General features: G+C 41.8%; 1 protein-coding gene across 1 annotated transcript in view; it reads right to left on the reverse strand.

Annotated features, from left to right (window-relative positions):
• Positions 1-320: 320 nt before the first annotated feature.
• The window catches only part of TGFBI (transforming growth factor beta induced), a 42,755-nt gene continuing 23,316 nt past the window's right edge, over positions 321-19,759 (reverse strand). Inside the window, exons 6-17 of the mRNA XM_083428878.1 lie at positions 19,582-19,728; positions 19,291-19,432; positions 17,128-17,340; positions 15,978-16,115; positions 14,089-14,225; positions 13,390-13,526; positions 11,106-11,236; positions 7,691-7,815; positions 6,323-6,425; positions 5,026-5,105; positions 3,920-3,944; positions 321-2,073 (exon numbers count right to left, since the gene is read on the reverse strand). Coding sequence (XP_083285004.1) covers positions 2,033-2,073; positions 3,920-3,944; positions 5,026-5,105; positions 6,323-6,425; positions 7,691-7,815; positions 11,106-11,236; positions 13,390-13,526; positions 14,089-14,225; positions 15,978-16,115; positions 17,128-17,340; positions 19,291-19,432; positions 19,582-19,728 — 1,419 coding nt within the window. The 3' untranslated portion in view covers positions 321-2,032. The remainder of the gene's footprint in view (positions 2,074-3,919; positions 3,945-5,025; positions 5,106-6,322; positions 6,426-7,690; positions 7,816-11,105; positions 11,237-13,389; positions 13,527-14,088; positions 14,226-15,977; positions 16,116-17,127; positions 17,341-19,290; positions 19,433-19,581; positions 19,729-19,759) is intronic.

The following is a 19,759-nucleotide window of genomic DNA, read 5'->3' on the forward strand; positions in this document are numbered from 1 at the left end:
TTCTCTCTAAAAAGAGAAATGGCTGTGATTTTCAGATGGCGATACTGCCAAACAAATAAGTTACCATGTGCAAACTGAGATGGCAGTGTCCTACTTCCTCACTGCCAGGATAGTGTGAGGTAATATTCTGAGGTAAATGGCTGAAAGAAAAGCTTCACAATGTGTAAAATCTGCAGAAAGACTTTGCAGTATTTTGGGGTGGTACTCATGGGATTTCTTAAAGCTATCTGAGGTAAAACTGTGCCCCTAAACAAAGTATGCTGATGTCACTTGTAATATTACTGACACAGTCAATTTATATTTTTAAAAGAAAACCCAAGTTTTATCACAAATGAATTGTTTATTTGAAGGTTTTGATGAGGGATTGCTCTATGACCACATTACAGAGAGGATGTATTGCCAGGCTCAGGAAGAAAAAAAGATATTAAAGTTAGAACCATATGTGTAAACAAAAGCTAATTGACAGCACTGATCAAACCATAGCTTATATCATGCAAATTCCCTAATATCATCAATGAGGCTTAAAAAAAAAAAAGCTAAGACACAGAATTTTGTGGAACATTTTCAAAGCACAGGAGGGAAGAAAATAAAAACCACATGTTCTTGCTGAAGTACACAACTGGCATTGTTCAGAGAGTGCCTAGCAAAGTCTCTTAAGACTACAGGCCGCAATTCTGAGAGCTCGTGTTAAAATGTGTGATAGTTTGTCCACACACAGGCAGCTTTTTGTAAGTGTACGTTACATCGAAACTCCCCCCTTTTTAAAGAAAATCTCCTGAATTTCTGACAGGTTTTGTTCTCTATCAGGGGTGGATGAATGAGAAAGCTTCCACAGCATGTAGGGAGCTAGTTCTGTAGCACCTGTATTGTGACCTAAATAGCCAGTTTTAACTGAAGGCACAAGCTGTACTTTTACATCCTTTAAAATGTCCACATACAAATTTATGTCTAAGTCATGCCTAGGCTGTGCGCTCTGAAAAATGATATTAAGATTTTACGTAATTGCTATGCAGCTTGCTGCCTTCATTTTCAAAATGTAGTTGAAAGCCCCACCCAAACCCATTAACTATGAGAGACCAAATCAGAATATCCTATCTGTAAGCTTGCAAGCCTCAAGCCATAAACTGTGGAAAAGTCACAAAGTTGGATTATTACTCCAAAGCAAGACTCTTTTAAAAACTCTGTTTTTTTTAAAGAAAAAGAAAAGCACCAGGGTACAGAGACCACTCATGATCCATCTGTACCTACCAATATACATATAGAAATGAATAATAAATGCTTCTGTGGCTATCTTCTAAAATATTTTACGACAAAACTCTGTTAAGTAGGAAAATACTACTGTTAGCACCTTATAGAAAACGGACCATTCATCTCACTGACCCTCAAGAATGTGAAGGGCCAATTTGGACAAATGAGCTTCACGAATCTTGGTTTTAGCAGTGACTGTGTGCAAAAGTGCAGGATCAGTCTACGTACCTGCACTCAAAACCATGTAGACAGACTGTAGCAATTGAAAGCCAGCCTGAGACTAATTCAGGCTGCATTTTTGAATAACTCCCTTTTCTAAAGCCAAAGCCTCAGATATTCAATAGGATTCTGAGCATAAGCCAGTGTGTGCAGTTCTTGACAGCACATGCAAGCCTTAAACATTTTTATTAAATACTAACCAGAGAGGGAACAATTTTAGCGTGTCTTGCAATCAGAGTCATTTTTAGCTCTTGCGCAACTGGAGGCTGGGCCTAAATAATTTTGGAGTAGACACACATACCTGAGGCTTCCTGAAATCTCAGCTACCAATTGTAACAAAATTAGGCTTATCAAACAATGGTTTAAATATATATGGCTTTTATTTTCTCTCCTTCATTTCAGTTGAAAAAAACATAACCTTTGTGTAATACATGGTGGCATGTGTGTATGTGTGGGTGTTGTTGTTGTTGTTTTGTAGAAAACAAAGTCCTTCTTTTCAGCAACCCAATGGCAAAAGCTAGTTGAATCCTTGGTTGTGCTTTACATATACAGAATGGCTGTTGCTTTAGTGTTTCATCCTGGCTAACAATCTGGAATACACAGGAGCTGAAAAAGGAGAGAAGCAGATGCTGTCATAAGCACAACTGCATTAATCATCTATGGCTGCATCAAAAAGATAGTCAGAGGTCTTCTCAAACTAAAATCAGTAAACCATTTACTACCACTATGTTATTCTGTTCCTCTCTAAAGCTGTTCACAGCTAAATGAAAACTGAATTGCTTGAAAGATGCTTTAGAATGTGCCTACAGTGTTTGTTTTGAACATTGACGGCAATCAGGCACACATTCCCACATACTTAATTTCACTGGATTTGCAAAGCTTCATTAAACTAGGCTGGATGCCTATGCCACAGTGCTCTGGCATGAACATGGCAATTTGCAAGAATTGGGCGATATGATATTACAGTATGCTATCCCCTTCACAGTGGGGTATAGTATGACACGTCTAGGTGTCTCCTAGACGTTTATATACACAGCATAATTTGTTGTGAATTTGGTGGCAACATCCTGAGATGGAAGAATGAAGAGTACCACTTCAGATTCCAGGTGGGGGAATTACATTTATAAAATATGTTCCTCTGTTAAAACAACACCCCGCAAGCCCTCCCTTGTCGCAGAGCAGGGAACAGAGCCAGAACCTAGCTTTTATTTAAAAGGAGGTATATTTTAAAATGTGGGTCAGTGTTCAAAAAATATAATCTACCATCTGCAGGCTGCAATGGCATAGACCACTCTGTTGCCTCAGGGTTTTATCACCTCACTCTGTTGCATGTCTAGACCAGGCAGGACAAGAGGAGAGAGATTGTTTGGCCACTATGCAAGGGAAAGGAAACCTGTCCCTCACCTTGCCTAAGCAGCCAAGCAATGTTCCCTATCTCCAGGTAGGGCCGGGAAGAAACCCTGACTGAAACCCTAGAGAGCGGCTGCTGTCCTGTGTGGGCAATATTGACCTAGATGATAAAAGGTGAAGGATCCCTGGACAGTTAAGTCCAGTCAAAGGCGACTGGGGTGCGGTGCTCATCTCGCTTCAGGCCGAGGGAGCCACCGTTTGTCCACAGACAGCTTTCTGGATCATGTGGCCAGCATGACAAAACTGCTTCTGGTGCAACAGGACACCGTGACGGAAACCAGAGTGCACGGAAATGCCATTTACCTTCCTGCGGCAGTGGTATCTATTTATCAACTTGCACTGGCATGCTTTGGAACTGCTAGGTTGGCAGGAGCTGGGACAGAACAACAGGAGCTCTCCACCGTCATGCGGATTCGAACCGCCGACCTTCCAATCAACAAGTCTAAGAGGCTCAGTGGTTTAGACCACAGTGCCACCTGCATCCCTATTGACCTAGATGGACCAGTGGTCTGTCTCAGTGAAAGGAGCAGTGGGAGACAGGGAAATATGGCTGAGCATATCTCCCTACTTCCAACACGTTTGTGTTTTGACTGGGGCATTTCACATTCCTTGTTATCCCAAACATTTTTTCATAGCTGATAGTTCAACTCAGCCTTAGCAAATTGCCCTTGAAGAGCCTACAAGAAACAAAGAGCAGGAAAGCCTCACTAAGAAAGGAGGGACTGGCATTGCTTCCCAGAAGGCAAATTTAGAGGGGCAAATTCAGCAGGCAAATTCAGAGGGGGTCCAAAGTATACATGACCCCCACTCAGAGTGTGTCTAAAAATGTTTCCATTGGCCAGCACCCACACAGCACTCGTAAGATATCAACTGAAGATGCCTGGAATATATGGAGGTCCCTGTGAGTGGATTAAATATGTCCATGTTCTGAGAGAACACAAATGGTTCTCATGGGTGAGGCATAGGATGCAACTACAAATCCTGGTAGCTGCCACACCACAGAGGAACCATTTAAGTAATGTGGCATGAAAATTTTGCTTACCTAATCGAACATTCCTGTGGGAAATCTGCAAGGGGGGAAAAGAGAGAGAGAACGTTTACATTTGTACAGATGAAACAAATCAATAATATTTATATAATTTTATAGCAAACTGGTGTGCAATTGAAAACCCCAAACAAAAACATTCCCTTAGTAAGCATGGGTTTTGCCCATATCAGAGCAGTGTTGTGGGGCTGGGGGCAAGAACCAGTGGGCTAATCCAAAGGGAACTTGTGTCAGAACAGCATCTGTGTGCCCTGCGGTTCCCCCTGCGCCACCTGGAAAGCTGCTGTAGGTCTAACTTCAGCCCTCGGCTGCTACCACCGTAAGCCTCTGTAAAGATGGAACGAAAACTGGGAGAAGCAGGCTGTGCCCGGGGGAGGCCATTTGAACCACAATCATTACTTTGGAGGCCATTAAAATATGGCCAAATGAGAGATTGCATAGCATGATTTAGAGAGCTGGTACAAAGTATTTCACATCTGATCCAGGGATAGCAGTTCCATTGGTTCTGTATGGTTCACTACATACTTAGGATTGTGATTTTAGGAGGGTGCTGCAAACAGGCAAATTTCACTGTAATCAGTGGGAGATCTTTCCAAGCAAGCACATTTTTGGATATGTTCAAAATATATTTTTGGGAGAGTACCTCCTGTTGCAAACCTCTATGTGTGGTGACATAAAGGCAGTGGGCCAAGTCCTTAACTCACATGGGCTCTCTCCCTGCCCTCTTCACAACATATAACTGATCTGGAAGATAGCAGCTTAAGACACATCTGTCTACCCTGGCCTTTGCAGGAGATTGATGTGTTCAAGGTCTGCTGTGATTACATTGCCCTCTGCTGTGTTGATTTTGAGAGCCTGAATATGATGATGATGATTATAAAATTAGTGGTTAAAGGTTTAGTGGTTTTATTACGGTTTCGACTAGATATTTTACAAACTGCCCCAGGATCTTAATTGAAGAGGGCAGTTTAAAAGTGGAACAAGTAAATAAATTATAATAATTTAATCTGAATGTAGGTTCCAGTGATATGATCTATGTTGTACATGTCCAAATACAGGGCCATTAGAAATGTCTCTATATGCTGCTTGAGCATTATGCTTACCTTGGATAACGCAGAGGCTTGCTTGAAGATTTCCAGCGCAGGATCTGCAGGCTCATCGCTTCTTTCATTAGGCCTGGAAGCTAAAAGACACAAACAACGTTCAAACAACATTCAAATACACTTGTGGATGTTTTCCGCTTCCATTAATTTAGAACACCAAATTACAACGTTCTGTTGTAATGCTTTTATTTTGGGTTGGTGTTTTGTTTCTTGAGCTACCTTAAGCATCAAATGAAAAGGAAGGACACAAATTTATGGGACAAACTAAATGCAATGGCAACAACTCCATAGAGGTGCTTCAAACTCTGCTGTCAGTCTGTCCAAGCAACCAAACATTACTCTTCTGTGCACAAACCCAGAAAATTCCACATACTCTCCTAGATACTTCTTTAAGAGAAATGCTTTGTTGCCATATGCAGGAAAGGGAAACTACTACAGCTGGATTGTACATTGTATTTTTAGGAGGTGTCCACTGCTCCTGTCATTGCCCTCCACCCACCAAAACTGGTAGACTTTCGGGTAGAACACAATTAAGATCATAGGTTGGGATATGGGGAACCTTTAGTGTTCCAGATTTTGCAGAACTACAACTCCCATCAGCCCCAGCAAGCATGGGAAATGGCCAGGGATGATAGAAGTAGTAGTTAAGAGTGTGGTGCTGATAATGCCAAGGTTGCAGGTTTGATTCCCATATGGGACAGCTGCATATTCCTGCATTGCAGGGCATTGGACTAGGTGATCCTGGGGCTTCTCTTCCAACTCTGCTGTCTTCAGCACTTCCATATTAAGTAAAGAGGCCTGGAGCTCAAATCAACACCACTGCCATCATTCTCACGGATGAGTAGGCAGGCAAACATCCTGTTTGTTCTCAAATGAGCAAAGGAGCCCTTTGAGCTGGCTCACCAGGAGCAGCCTGATGGAAGCTGACCACCACCCACCCAAAAATATTGTGTCCAGTATGTTTTTTGTTAAATTGTCAAAGGAAATTATGATTCACAGCCCTGCAAAATCACTTTCCCTTCTTCCCTCCCAATGTTTCCAATCACGTATATGGCACATGCAGTTTTCCTAACGCTTCATGTGCGCCCTGTTGAAGTGAATGAGGGCTTTGGAGACTGAAAATACAATGTTTCTCAGGAAGATGAGAATTACCCACTTGTTTCCTGCTGCACAGGAAATGTGCATTTCACTGCTGCTCCACAGTAATAATAATGTGACCTTAACTCCTTAGGAAAGAGAAGCAAACCTGAGGGAGGGGGTGGAGATCTCTTCTATTCCTGAACCTAACTTGACCTACCTGGTGGTTGTAAAACAGTATTCACAGCATAAATCACACCATTAGTGGCCATAATATCAGCATCGGCCACAGGTTCCTTGTTGACATTTACGATGTGGTTTTTCTTAAGAGAAAAAAAAAGAAGCAGAGATAAGTCATCAGAAACATATGCTAGGAGAAATAATTCTAGAGGAGAAAATATGCAGAGGGGTTTTTTTTTAATCTTCTCCAAAAGACCCAGCAGCATATTGCACGGAAATCTGCTGCACCCAAGCAGTTTGTTTGTTTTAACAAACTAATTAATATGCCTTGAACAAACTTTTGTGTTCAGAGGCCTGGGGTTCCAGTAAGTAAGAATGTGGATGCAGACTACGTTAAACAAATGTAAGATTGCTTTTTGTGGTTCCTCCCTTGCAGGCAGCCACAAGTAGACTCCTATTTTCCTGCAGGCTGTCCCTTGCTCTGCCAGGCCAGCATAAGTCGTGAGGGGCACTAGGCTGTGCTTAATCCCCAACACACTGCCATGGATCAAGGAATCTGCTGCATAAACTATCACAATTACTGTATCAGTAGAAGCTCAATGCGAAGCTGTTCGTGCCATGATTGCTAACAGCACTGCATGTGTTTTTGACAAGTGAAAAGGTTATTAAAATGAGATAACGTTATTATGTAACAGTGTCTAGACAGTGTGTGTATTTTGTTGGTAGTTGCTAACCACACACAACTGGACTTTCTTTTCCAGCCTCTCTCCCTCTGTGGATAGTGTCATTATGTAGCTTTGTCATAGATGGCACTGGACTTAGTTGTGTCCAGGTTTGAAGTCTGAAGGTTCATGTTCTTGTTTAAGAGACATGATAAACATCATTGTCTAGTTTCCTCTAAACCTTCCATGACAACCCTGTACCTATTCAGATTATATGTCAGAACAAACCTTGAACTATCTCCACTACTCTATTCACTTCTAGAAGTGAATGAATGGATAGGGGATAGAAGATCTGAACATGAGATCACTCAGTCATTGTGAGATAAAGGCTACATTTCCTCCATGGTGAGGAGAGGAGGGAGAAAGGGTATGCAAAATTGAGGCTCACTTCTAATCTTCTCTTCCCCTCCCAGCCTCCCACAAAGGAATCCCAGGGAGGTAAAGCTTTGTGTGAACATTGTTAACTGGCTAATATTAGGAGTATGTCTTTGTATTTATAACAATCCTGCATGATTTCTTACGAAAATGCAGGGAAGGAAAAATAAGAGGATATTATACGAGCACAGAAATGAGACATGCAACAATAAAACCAATGTCTGCTTTTCAGAAATTCAAGTTATTTGCATATAAACAACTCAGTAATTTCACAACAAGAGATAAAGGGTGTTGGGGGGAGTTGAACTTACAGTGCTGACTTCCAGTTTATCACCCTGCAAGGTCTTCATTCTTACAACTGCACCAACTGCTCCACTAACCAATATTTCATCCCCGATGTGGTACTTCAGAATGCTGGCAAGTTCTTTAGCATTACCTGTGGGTGAAAGAGACCCAACACATGTGTTATAGCTCATTTTACTTGTTTCGTGGTATTTAGGAAAGAAAACAAAGTATCACATAGTGAGGTAAACAGATGAAGGACAATACCGGGAGTATTCCGCCTTCCACTAACAGTATGCAGCTGTTCCATGAAGTCAGAATACAGCCATATATCTCTAGAGTGCCCATATTCAGATTCTCATGTATGCTGGCAAGTATTCCTTCCAGCAAAGAAACTCTTAAGTACTGAGCAGCTGAAGTGTTTTGCGCAGCAGGAGGAAGGATGCAGTATAAACAGCTATACTGTATTACATAGAATGTATTGAAGTTATTTGACTTAGCTCTTCAAATGCATGAATGTGTGATCTGAGTGATCTGCAATTTGGGGGGGAAACACAGGGCTTTAAAAATAATTGGAACCTCTATCCTTTAACAGCAGCAATGATTCCCGTAGTGCTCTGGGGTTTTTTTAAATAGTAAAACTGCTCATTTGACATCACATCATTTCCTTGCAATATTTTTCTGCTATGCTGCCGCAGCTGGTGCCTTCATTGCTTATGATTGCCTTTGTCTCTATCTGTTTCTTCCATAAGCAGAAGAGGATGCCAACATATACTGGCAATGAATCATAGCAGCTTATAAATCTGATATCTGGCAAGTGCTTCCAAAAGTGGCAGAAGACGTACTGGAAAAGAAAACCCCGGTGCTGTTTTTGGAAACAGGTGAAACTGAACCAAAATGTTTGAAGCTGTTTTGATAAGCCTTTACACATTACTGATCTTTTCCTCTGTGCCTTTACCAACAAAGGCACATTTGTAAAACAGAAAATATCATGATCCCCAAAACACCCATCTAAATTTGCTCTCTATCACAACATTGATAAATCCATTCAAGAAAGGTTCAAGGCCTCACTATGAAAAACGGATTTCGTGTTTCAGTTGGTCTGGGATGAGATCAATATGTATACTTTCTGGCAAAGTTTTAGGCTAGAAAGTAATCAACAGTTCCTCATTTAAAAGATAGCACTGGAATTTCAAAGGAAGCATTGCAATTATATTGCTGAAAATTCACTCTCATATCTCATGCATCTATGGACTGGTTTGGTATTGAATTCAGTACTTTTCTATATGTACTTTGCAAAGCATGTGCAAAGGCATAACACTGGAGGTAATGAATTTCAGGATTTTGTGTGTGAGCCTTAACTCGTGCAGGTTTTCTCAGCTCCAGAGTGAAACTGAAATTTCTGAGATGCAGAAATGATATGCAGTCAGACATTATACCATTTATATAATTTATACTGCCATCATAGAGTTGGAAAAGACCACAAGAGTCATACACAACCTGCTTCTATATTTGCTCCAAACAATTCAGTAGCAGGGGGCTAGACTAGAACCCCCTGCTACTGAATTGTTTGGAGCAAATATAGAAGTAGGCTGTATATTGTCCCAAATCCAGCTGCAGCTACGAGTAACACATCCAAGAGATAAAGCTGATCAAACAAGAAATTACAGCTCTTCTTCCCTTTTCCGTCTTACACAAGTTGCTCTTTGCTATATATTCCCATCAATGGTGATTCATTGCTTTCAGAGGAGTAAGCTAAATATTTTGCTTACAAAGCCTCAGAACATTTTGGCTGTTCACATCTGGGATGCTTCAGTTCCACAGCTACTTACGGTAGCTACAAATCAGTTACAAACTATTTGTGCATTAAGCAATAGAGCAAATGTGCAGACTGCTGCTCTGCGAACTTAAAAGGATAACCAGCTCCCATCAGCAGATGTTGCATTATGATGTCACAAATGGGATGGGCATGAACTGAGAAAAGCCATTGCACCAGAACAGCTCATATTCTTTTCTAAGCCACAACTATGTTTCAGTTCAGGCAAGAGAATGTTTCAATATTTACATGAAAGATAATTGAACAAGTTCACATACCCTTTCCTTATAGGGCTTCCAAGCTGAAGCTTTTTTTTTTTCTTCACTGGGCCTGGGGCCTATGAAAATCTCACCCCTGTCCTTACCAGCCCGGCTAACATTCATCAACATTTATTGATGGCCATCTGTGATTTCCATCTTCCCTGCTATGATTCTTGGCAACTCTTTTAGACATACACATGACATTTTTCTTACTTAGGTCCTTCAGTAGCCCAGGCGTGGTTTCCCTCTCTCTCTTGAGGAACATATTAGAAGTAGTTTTTTAGATGTTGGTTGTTAACCTCTTTTTAGATGTTGTTTGTTAACAGAGGATGTAGCATATAAATACCCATGCACTACAGCCCACACCACAGAGCCAGTGTGGTGTAGTGGTTAAGAGCAGTGGACTCGTAATCTGGTGAACCGGGTTCGCTTCCCTGCTCCTCCACATGCAGCTGCTGGGTGACCTTGGGCCAGTCACACTTCTCTGAAGTCTCTCAGCCCCACTCACCTCACAGAGTGTTTGTTGTGGGGGAGGAGGGGAAAGGAGATTGTTAGCCGCTTTGAGACTCCTGAAGGGGAGTGATAAAGCGGGATATCAAATCCAAACTCTTCTACTACTACTACTACTGCTTGTCCATCTTATCAACCCTGAATCTTGACTGATACTCTTCTTTCTTTGCCTTTTTTCTACTCCTTTATTACCCCTGCAATATTCCATAAATGTACTAGGAAATTTCAAGGACTGAGGCATAAGGGATGTCTGGACTATCTATGTCTTTTCCACACACACAGACAATTGCACACATGGCAGAGAGACTGGCAGGTAGACTATCATTGCCTGGCTCTCACAGACTTGCTCTTTCACACATACATAATCACACACATAGAGAGAACAGAGACTAGCTCTTTCTCTTTCTCTCTCTCACAACTAAACTTGCAATCACACATGCTAGCATATAGAAAAACAGGACATTCCCCCCTCCCCATAACAGCAGTCTGATGAGCAGGGGAGGGAAGTTCAGCAGAGTGGGTGGCAACTCTGCAAAATATTTCTTTTCATTCTGATAAATTGTTGGGATCTAGTGCACCCCCCCCCCCAAAGTTTGAAGGGCCTGAACTGTCTCACCATGGGTGTCGATACTAAATCACTGTCACCTCACGGACAAATCATTCCTTGTGACATCAGTGAAAACCAGAGCCACCACTTTTGTAACCTATTGTCACTATCCCATGGACGAGCAAACAAAAGAGAAGCTGAATATGAGACTGTAATAGCACAGAATACTGTAAAGCTCACTTATCCAAGGAACTCAGTGTAAGTAATCTCAATATCACACACCACAGCCAACCAGATCTATGGACATTTACCCATAAGTTTGTTCAGCTCCCCTTGTGGCATGGCTCGGAAGGCTTCGTTTGTTGGTGCGAACACTGTGAAGGACCTTGGCCTGTTCAGCGTTTCTGTGAGGCCTGCAGACTGGATGGCAGCCACTAGAGTGCTGTCGGAAACACACAGAGAAAATATGCATTTAACGCTCAAGCATTTTCAAAGAGCAGTTTAAAATGTCACGGCTGAAATAACAAAGAGATCCAGCATAGAGCTCCATATATGTCCCAGCGTATACATAGAACTCCCGAGCTAGTGGGCTTCTCTGTTCCTTTCGCCGGAAGAGATTGCTGTGTTTAGGGAACCCTGATGTGCCTGCAATATATTATTGGGGAGGAGCAAGGAGCTCTTAAACAAAGACTGCCCAAAGGGAACTGGCTGGACACTGCTGGAAACAGGATGCTCTAGACCTTTGTGTTGGCAGGTCACATGTCCCATTAGAGCAGCAGTGCCGGGTGAGGCGCTCAGGCCCAGGAGCCAAAGATGGCTTTCCAGACACCTCTCTTTGGCCCTGCCACAGGCCACACCCTCCTGAGTTCTTTTCTTTGGCCGGAATATGTCCTTGAACACGGATAATACTTCTTGCTTGCCTGGAAGGAGGACAGAGGAATGTGTGCGGTTTGTTGAAACCTCTGACTTTTGCGTTTCTGAAATATAACCTACTGTACCAAGGTGAGCATCGCACCATCGCTCTTCCCACTTTTGCATCTGGCAACTTTGCAAAAAGTTCCCCACTGCAATATTAGAGCAAAAGCATCCCAGTGGCTTGACTGGGTGCTATTTGCATTCAGGTGACACAGTTCAATCAGCTTAGAAACCTTGACCACTGCTGTCTTTAATCATGAGCTCTTTATCTGCAAAAGGGAATTAATACTGCCCTACTGGCCTGCTGCACTTATTATTAAAGAGGAAAAGAAAGTACAAACACTTAACATGGAAAGAATTATAATGAAGTTAGGATCTAATTAAATTGCACCATTGGTCTGTGTTGAATTACTTCTGGGCAATCCTAACCCTGGCTGGGTAGCACTGAGCCTTAAAGGAGAGGCAGAACCAGGTTAGATGCAGCAAATGGGCTTGAACTGGAGTTCCTGACAAAATCTGCAGCTCACTAAAGCTGCGTAGGATCTAGTAGATCCTTGGTTCCCACCAGCTCTGTCCCTCCTTTTCTCCAAAATGATGTATTCTGGAATTTTTTGCTGCCTTTCCACATTTTAGATGAGTGAAGGAAAGACCTCTATGGAGGGAACAATCAGATAGAGCTGCCTTCCACCTCATCCAAACCCTCTCCAGGGTGGAATGCTCTGCCCGTCCTCTGTAATCATGGAGAATACAAATCACTGTGATAAAAATGTATTTTGATTAAATATTCAAATAAAAGTTAGGTCTACAATGCCACTGAGAAAAGCTTTCAAGCAAGAGCCTCAAATTAATTTTAAATGCTTTGCCAATGTATGAGTTAGGCTTGAACTGGAGAGACACAAATAGAATTTCCAAGTAACAGACAGACAACTACACAACTATGTGTGCCCATCAGGACTTTTGATTCATTTATTTTTTTAAAAAACATAATAAAATCCAGAGGAGGTACAACAGCTGCCTTCTGTTTAAACCTTTAAACACCAGTCAGAAACTTTTCTATGTTGCCACATTTATACTGGCCATTAAGAAAATATCCTTTTGCAATAGTTGCTTTCCAATTTTAAATATTTACATGGTTTTTATTGTATGGTTTTCAGTTTAATTGTGGTAAACGGCTCTGGGTTGTGTTTTTTAATGAATAGTGATACGTAAGTATTTTTATAAATAAAAATAATTCAAAAATCATGTCCTTAATATTATAATAATGGTGTCAATTTATTTATTTGTGAGTCAAAAGCCATGCTGTTAAACACTATATCTCAGTGGCATGGCACCTGCTTTGCATGCATCAGCCCCCAACATCTCTAGGCAGGTCCAGGAAAGACTCCTGTCTGAAAAACCGGAGAACTTCTGCCAGTCAGTGTATACACAATACAATACAATATACAATGTATATACAATATTGACCTAGAAGGACTAATCGTCTGAATCTCTATAGGACAGTTTCCTATGTCTGTCTTCCATACTTTTTTTATATAAAAAAGGTTTAAATCAGATAATTGGTTTTAAAATTCAAAATGTGATTAAATATGCAGAAATAATCAGCCTCAAGCTCTCACTAAAGCAAAACCACTTCTCCCACGTCACTGTTCTCAAGCTAACAATACAAACTAAAAATGTCACCTGAAACGATCATCCGCTTTGAGCACATCCATAACGGTGCCAAGAGGGGGAGTCACCAACTTTTCCATACTGAACAAGGTTCCAAACCTTCCTCTTTTGTCGTGGGCAGCAATGCAGGCATTTTCGATGCAGAGAGTCTACAGGATGGATTGGGTTTTAATTAAAAGCATTGCAGAAGTTTAAAATGATTTAAGTTTCCACACTAGAGACCCTGTACATCTTGGTCTATGGCATGAGGCCTAGAAGTACTTGAACACCAACTGACTAGTAAATCGGACATTCCCACAAGGTTAACAGTCTCTCGACTGCATGCTGATCAAGTGGTTTAAAAGGCAGAGCATTCACACAAATCAGCTCAGTGTAACACTACAGTGGAATCAATACAGTGTCGTGTGAAAAGAACTTTCAAGTGTAGAAAAGGAAGGAACCAGCTTGTTCATCCATACAGAATCACCAGGCCTTGTTCTACTGTGAAACCCACTGAATAATCTTAGGTCAAATACAGGATTGCTGTGAGGACAGAAATGAAATAACCCCATTTAAACTGCTACATATGAGTACCTGGAGAAAGGATTTTATTTGAACTGATTGTTACTACTACTACTATTATTTCCCTACCCTTCCTCCCAAAGGAGCCCAGAGCAACAAACCCTGTTTTAAAAGTAAGAACTGGGAGGAGTAATTAAATGGCAAACATACATTTCGGTACACAAATACTCTCAGTTGCTTGCCACTCAGAGTTTCTAGTTTCTGTCCATGGAAAAGGTATTTAGAGGAAAGCTGCTCTTTAATAATGTGATCCCGGAGCACGTTCCTGCCTGGTGTAGGAGTCTGATCTGCAGAACAAAAGAAAGCCAAGAGTCATAGTTTTATAACAAGGCATCTAAAGCATGCTGTTGTGTAGAATTTTGTTGCAAAATGCAAGTTTCAAACTGAGTCCTCTGCGCGACCCCTCCCCCACCGCAAAAAAAGGGCCGGGAACTGCTTTCTTTTAAAATGTAGTCAGTGTCTGCAAAAACAAAATTTGCATCTGCAAACCCATGTGGCTACACAGAAAACCCGCTGAGGGGAAAATTGTGATTCACACCAGTGTCACCCTTGTGCATCACTCTGATAGTTCCTGAAACTAAAAATAATAAAAGTGCTTATTATTATAAAAGAGAAAACGCCACTCGAGTCAACACTTTCAGTATTTCAGTGCAGCATGCACTGTTTCCTTTGTAGCTCATGGTTCCACAGTGTGAGGACCAAGCATACTCCATTGCCTCTTTCTCCCTCCATGTTAGTGCCAATGCATTTCAATTCCAAAGAGATAGCCATTTAGCTTCTGTAACAAAAGCAACACAGAATTCTGTGGCACTTCAAAGACTTAATGTTATTGAAGCATAAACTTTTGCATCACATTGTCATAAAGTTCTAGCAATTGTTGATCAAGCTCATTTTTTTAATCGCCTTGGGCGAGAGGTAGCCTGAGGTTCTCTGAACCCAGCTCCAGAGAAGCGGAGACGGAGCAATGGATCCAAACTACAAGAGGCTTGACAACCATATGTCAGGAGTGCTCTGATGGTGTTTCCTGCTTGGCAGGGGGTTGGACTCGATGGTCCTTGTGGTCTCTTCCAACTCTATGATTCTATGATTCTAGGTCCACATGACAGCCTCAGAGTTCTTGAGAGGAAAAGCAGGATCTAAAGGTAACATCTAAGTAGAGAGTTACTGTCAGAGCAACTGGTACCACTGTGTAAATCTGTAATGAGGAACCTGTGTCCTTCCATACATTGCTGGACTCCCATCAGCCCCAGCGAGCATAACAAATGGTCAGAGATGACAGGAAATGTAGTCCAATGAAATTGGGAGAGCCTTGGTTTCCCCACCTCTGCTGAACACCGCCCATTCATTCCCCAAAGCCAAAACACACAATGAGCTCCTGTGACAAGAACTGGGTGTTATGTTGACAGGACAAAAGGCAGGATTCCCATTCCCCCATATCTATCATTTCAGAGTGCTTTCACACACACTGTAAAGTTCATTCAATCAACCAGGTACCCCTATACTATACATGAATTAATAGGTGACCCTGTAGAAACAATGTGAATTATTCCACTGATAACGAATACATTCAGATGAATGTGGATTCTTTCGATCAGGCAGAATTGTGAGTTCCCCAGAAACTAGTCAGCGCAAATGAAGATGATCTTTGGGGAAGCAGCATGCCTTTAGAGTGCCAATATCACACTGTAACCTGGGCTGGCTGGTCCTGTGTTTGATAGGCATATCCTGCATGCATTAAAGCGACTGCATTTTACATTCCCTTTTACAGTCATGCATTAGAACCAGAATAACACCAAAAAAAGAAAGAGATGTGACCTTAACTTGCAACCTTACAAGCTCAAATTGACTTTCAACAATAAAATGAAGCTTTAGGGACAGCTCATGCATGCAGAGGGGATTATAATCTCTCCTCGTTTTCAGTCATGGCTGTCACACACAACCAGCAGTGCCCACCGGAGTATGGATTCTGTCCTGAGTTGATTGACGCTTCTGGTTCTGCCACTAAGCAGATTAGAGTGCAGATGAGTGCCAGAGCTTACCTGTGAAGAAAGAATTGATGGGGGCGAGAACTGTCAGCCGCTCACTTCCAGTGAGATGCGAACTGAGGCCAGATCTTCTAAAAAGGTCCATAGCCTTTGAAACATCGGAATCCTGACCCAGCTCCAACAAAGTTTTAGCTGCAATTTAAAAAGAAAAGATGTTAACATGAGTCTCAACATTATTATTTATTACAGAAGGAGTAACTGATGAATGACCAGAGCAGGGGTCAGCAAACATTTTCAGCAGGGGGCCGGTCCACTGTCCCTCAGACCTTGTGGGGGGGGGGGCGGACTATATTTTGAAGAAAAAAATGAACGAATTCCTATGCCCCACAAATAACCCAGAGATGCATTTTAAATAAAAGGACACATTCTACTCATGTAAAAACATGCTGATTGGGCCAGATCCAGCCCCCGGGCCTTAGTTTGCCTACCCATGGACCAGAGCTTTAAATTAAAATATGCAACAAAAATATGTGTATTCTATGCCAGATTCATTATGTGTTTTTTAAAAATGAGACTTTATGGTTGATTTTACATCTCCATTTCAACGCTCATGCTTTGCTTCCTTTATCAAAAAAACAAACCCAGAAAGATTTGGCATTTCGATTCTTAATTTTGTTGACATTACGCTTATTTTTAATATTTTTCTTTCTGTGAAATACATTCATATATAACCTCATTTTAGAAGTGGGAAAGATACGCTATGGAAGACAAGTGACTCAGTTGGAACATCAGCTGAGCTGACATGGAATTAGGCCAGTCACAACTGGGTCAGGTTGTTGTAGTGCATTCTCCATATATTCGAATAAAAGAATACAATTGATGGCAATGAGCAGGGGTGTTGCTTAAAAGGTATAATTAAAAGGTACTTAAAATGGGTATAATTTATATGAAGAGATGCTTCTGGGCAAGTTGGCTGGTGTCTCATCTGCACTTTGCTCTGCAGTGTGCTCAGCCATGCTATAAGGAAAGAAAAAACCTACAAAAATGGGCAGGATGTCCAACACGGAACACAAAGGACCTGGAACTGAGGCCCTGGGGGTCATCCCTAAACAGCAGCCCTGGCGGTTAAGCTGCACTGTTCACACTGGCAAGCTCACCAAGCACATCTTGTCTGAGACAAAATCATAATGAGAAAAAGGTTTACCAGAGTCTGGGATGAGTAATTCGTTGACAAAGTGTATCACGCCATTGGTCGCGATGACATCCTTGTTAGCAATGATGGGCCTTCCATTAAGCGTCAGTTCGTCGCCATTGCAGCCTACGTCCAGCATGTTCCCCTCCAGTGTTTCCATTGATAAACCAGCAATAATGGCTTCTGCACACATAGCTGTTTTCAAAATGTGGTTGCTCAGCAAGTCTACGTGGAAACAAAATATACCAAGTAGATTTGAAAAGAGGGGAAATCTCTTTAAAATTTTTAAAAAGGAAAGATATAGTGGCTTGAAAATTGCTACCAGTGTGTCATAGGCTATGGAATGAAAATGAAAACAAACAACAAGGTATCACGTTTAATCTGATCACGCCCCCCACAAAAGAACAAAATACATGTTGTATGTACATATGCACACTAATTGCAAGAGGCTGGAGACAAGGGAAGTAAATAGTACAGCTTTGAAGCCAATTAGCTTCATTGTAATGTCCTAAATTAGCCAGAGAATCTGTACTCTTGAGGTACAAAGTTTCCCTGATGGTTTCCAAAAACATTTCCACTTTGCCAAGAAATGTGTTTGGGACACTCATCTGCAAAAGCAGATGCACACTTTTTAATGGAGGTATGGTTTTGATTTTTAAATTGTGTAATGGTTTTTTCAAAATGAGTTCATTGTGACTTTTGCTTTATGCTGAACTTAAAACTGATTGATTTCATTGTGTGAGATGCCCAGAGAATTGTTATGGGGCGGCTAGAGTGATTTAATCAATAAATTTCCAAAATTTTCTTTCCTCTACCACATTTGATCAAGACCTGCCAGTGCTGAGCATTGTTCTCCATTTCAAGGCACAAAGACCTGGTTTATTTGTGCTTTAGTTTCCTGCTTAGGAGACGAGTGGGTAGCCTTGAGTTTGGTTTGGTGTTTTTAAAACCAGCTTGCTATTGCTACGTAGAGCCAGGCTAATGCTCATCTAGCACATCGCTCAAAGTGCTGACCAACTTGCTCTTGCTCATCTAGTTCCCCATGGAAAGTGCTGATGAGCTTGTTATTGCTTATCTAGTTCTCCATTCATCTGTGCTCCCTGTCTGCCTTCTGGCTTCTGACTCAGTACAAATACAGCTTCTTCTTTTTTCCATGGCCTTCTCTCTACATTCCTGCCCTAAATCCAGAGGGTGGAGAATGAGCAGAGAAAGGCCACCACCATAGCAGCGGGTCATGCAAACAGAACACTGGGCTATGGGGATTGAAACCCGCCTTCTCCTTAGAGGACCTTTCCGTCAGCTGCCCTTAAAAGCCGAGTGGTGGTGCTCACTTGGCCTCCTGAGTCACTGCTGCTTACTGGGAAGGAGAGGGAGAGATGGTGGGGAGGTTGGCGCAGTGCAGGCGCACCGGCAGAGCCAATCTGGTGCTCCTGCTGGTACACACGCACCAATTGGACTTCACCTCCTTGTCCCTCCCCTTCTCCTTCCCAGGAAGCAGCAGCAGCGCAGCTGTCGAGGTCACCACAATGTCCATCTGCTACTAACTTTAAGGAGAGAAATCAGAGAGAGAAAAGATTTGAGGTCAGTGGTATGTCACTTCGAACCATTACAGAAATATAAGTTTCTCCCCACCCCATACCCCTGAAAAATTAACATTTAACCTTGCCTTTCAAGATATGGCAATGTTATAAAATCATCAGTGAATTACGCACCAAGAAAAAGTATATCAAAGTTCCAGAAATACATCTGACCCAGATTCATTACTAACATTAGACCACATATACTAGCTGGAGACTTCTGGCAAAACACATAGTCTAAGACGTTCCCCTACCTCCAGTGCCCTTCTACTCAGGATTTTTCAAAAAAATTATTTTATAAAATTTATACAGTGGACCCTTGGGTTACGTTACCTTCGGGTAATGTAACTTTTGGGTTGCAAACGCGGCAAACCTCCAGGTTTCACCACACACACATGTGCAGAAATGCTCTATAGCACCGCGCAAGTGCGCAGAAGCGACACCTCTAGATATGGACTTTACGGGGTACGTACGGATCCCCAGAACGAATTAAGTTCGTATCCAGAGAGTCCACTGTATACCGCTTGACTGTAGAAAAAAAGTCAAAGTGGTTTACAAATTATATCTATGTACAATAGACATTTTCACAGCTGTTTACCTTTCAGAGCTTCTGGGTCTCCTAGGATCCTGGTCAGGGTTTCTGGTGGGATCTTCTTAAAAGCTTCATTGGTTGGAGCCAGCAATGTAAACTGGCCTTCACTTTCCAAAAGACTGTCGAGACCAGCAGCTGCCACAGCAGTCTTTGAATAAATACAAAAGAAACGGAATTAGGCATGTTAGAAAGGAAGGAATCCAGTAGGGATACAAGTTAATAGGTTTTCAAGAAAGTGATTTCGCCCTAAATGGGCATCAAAGGAAATATTGGGATATATATTTGAAATGGACTTACTCTTAGGGTTTCAAGATTCTCTTCAAGCTCAACAATTTGAAGGATGCTGTTTGTTGTTGTGGAAATGACTTTGTCTATCAGGTGGACCACTCCATTGGTGGCGTGATGGTCAGCCTCCAACAACCTAGCACAGTTCACTGTCACGATCTGGGGAACACAGGGACCAGACAAATAAAAA

Source organism: Podarcis tiliguerta (assembly GCF_965153285.1).
Source record: "Podarcis tiliguerta genome assembly, chromosome: 2".
Taxonomy (NCBI): Eukaryota; Metazoa; Chordata; class Lepidosauria; order Squamata; family Lacertidae; genus Podarcis; species Podarcis tiliguerta.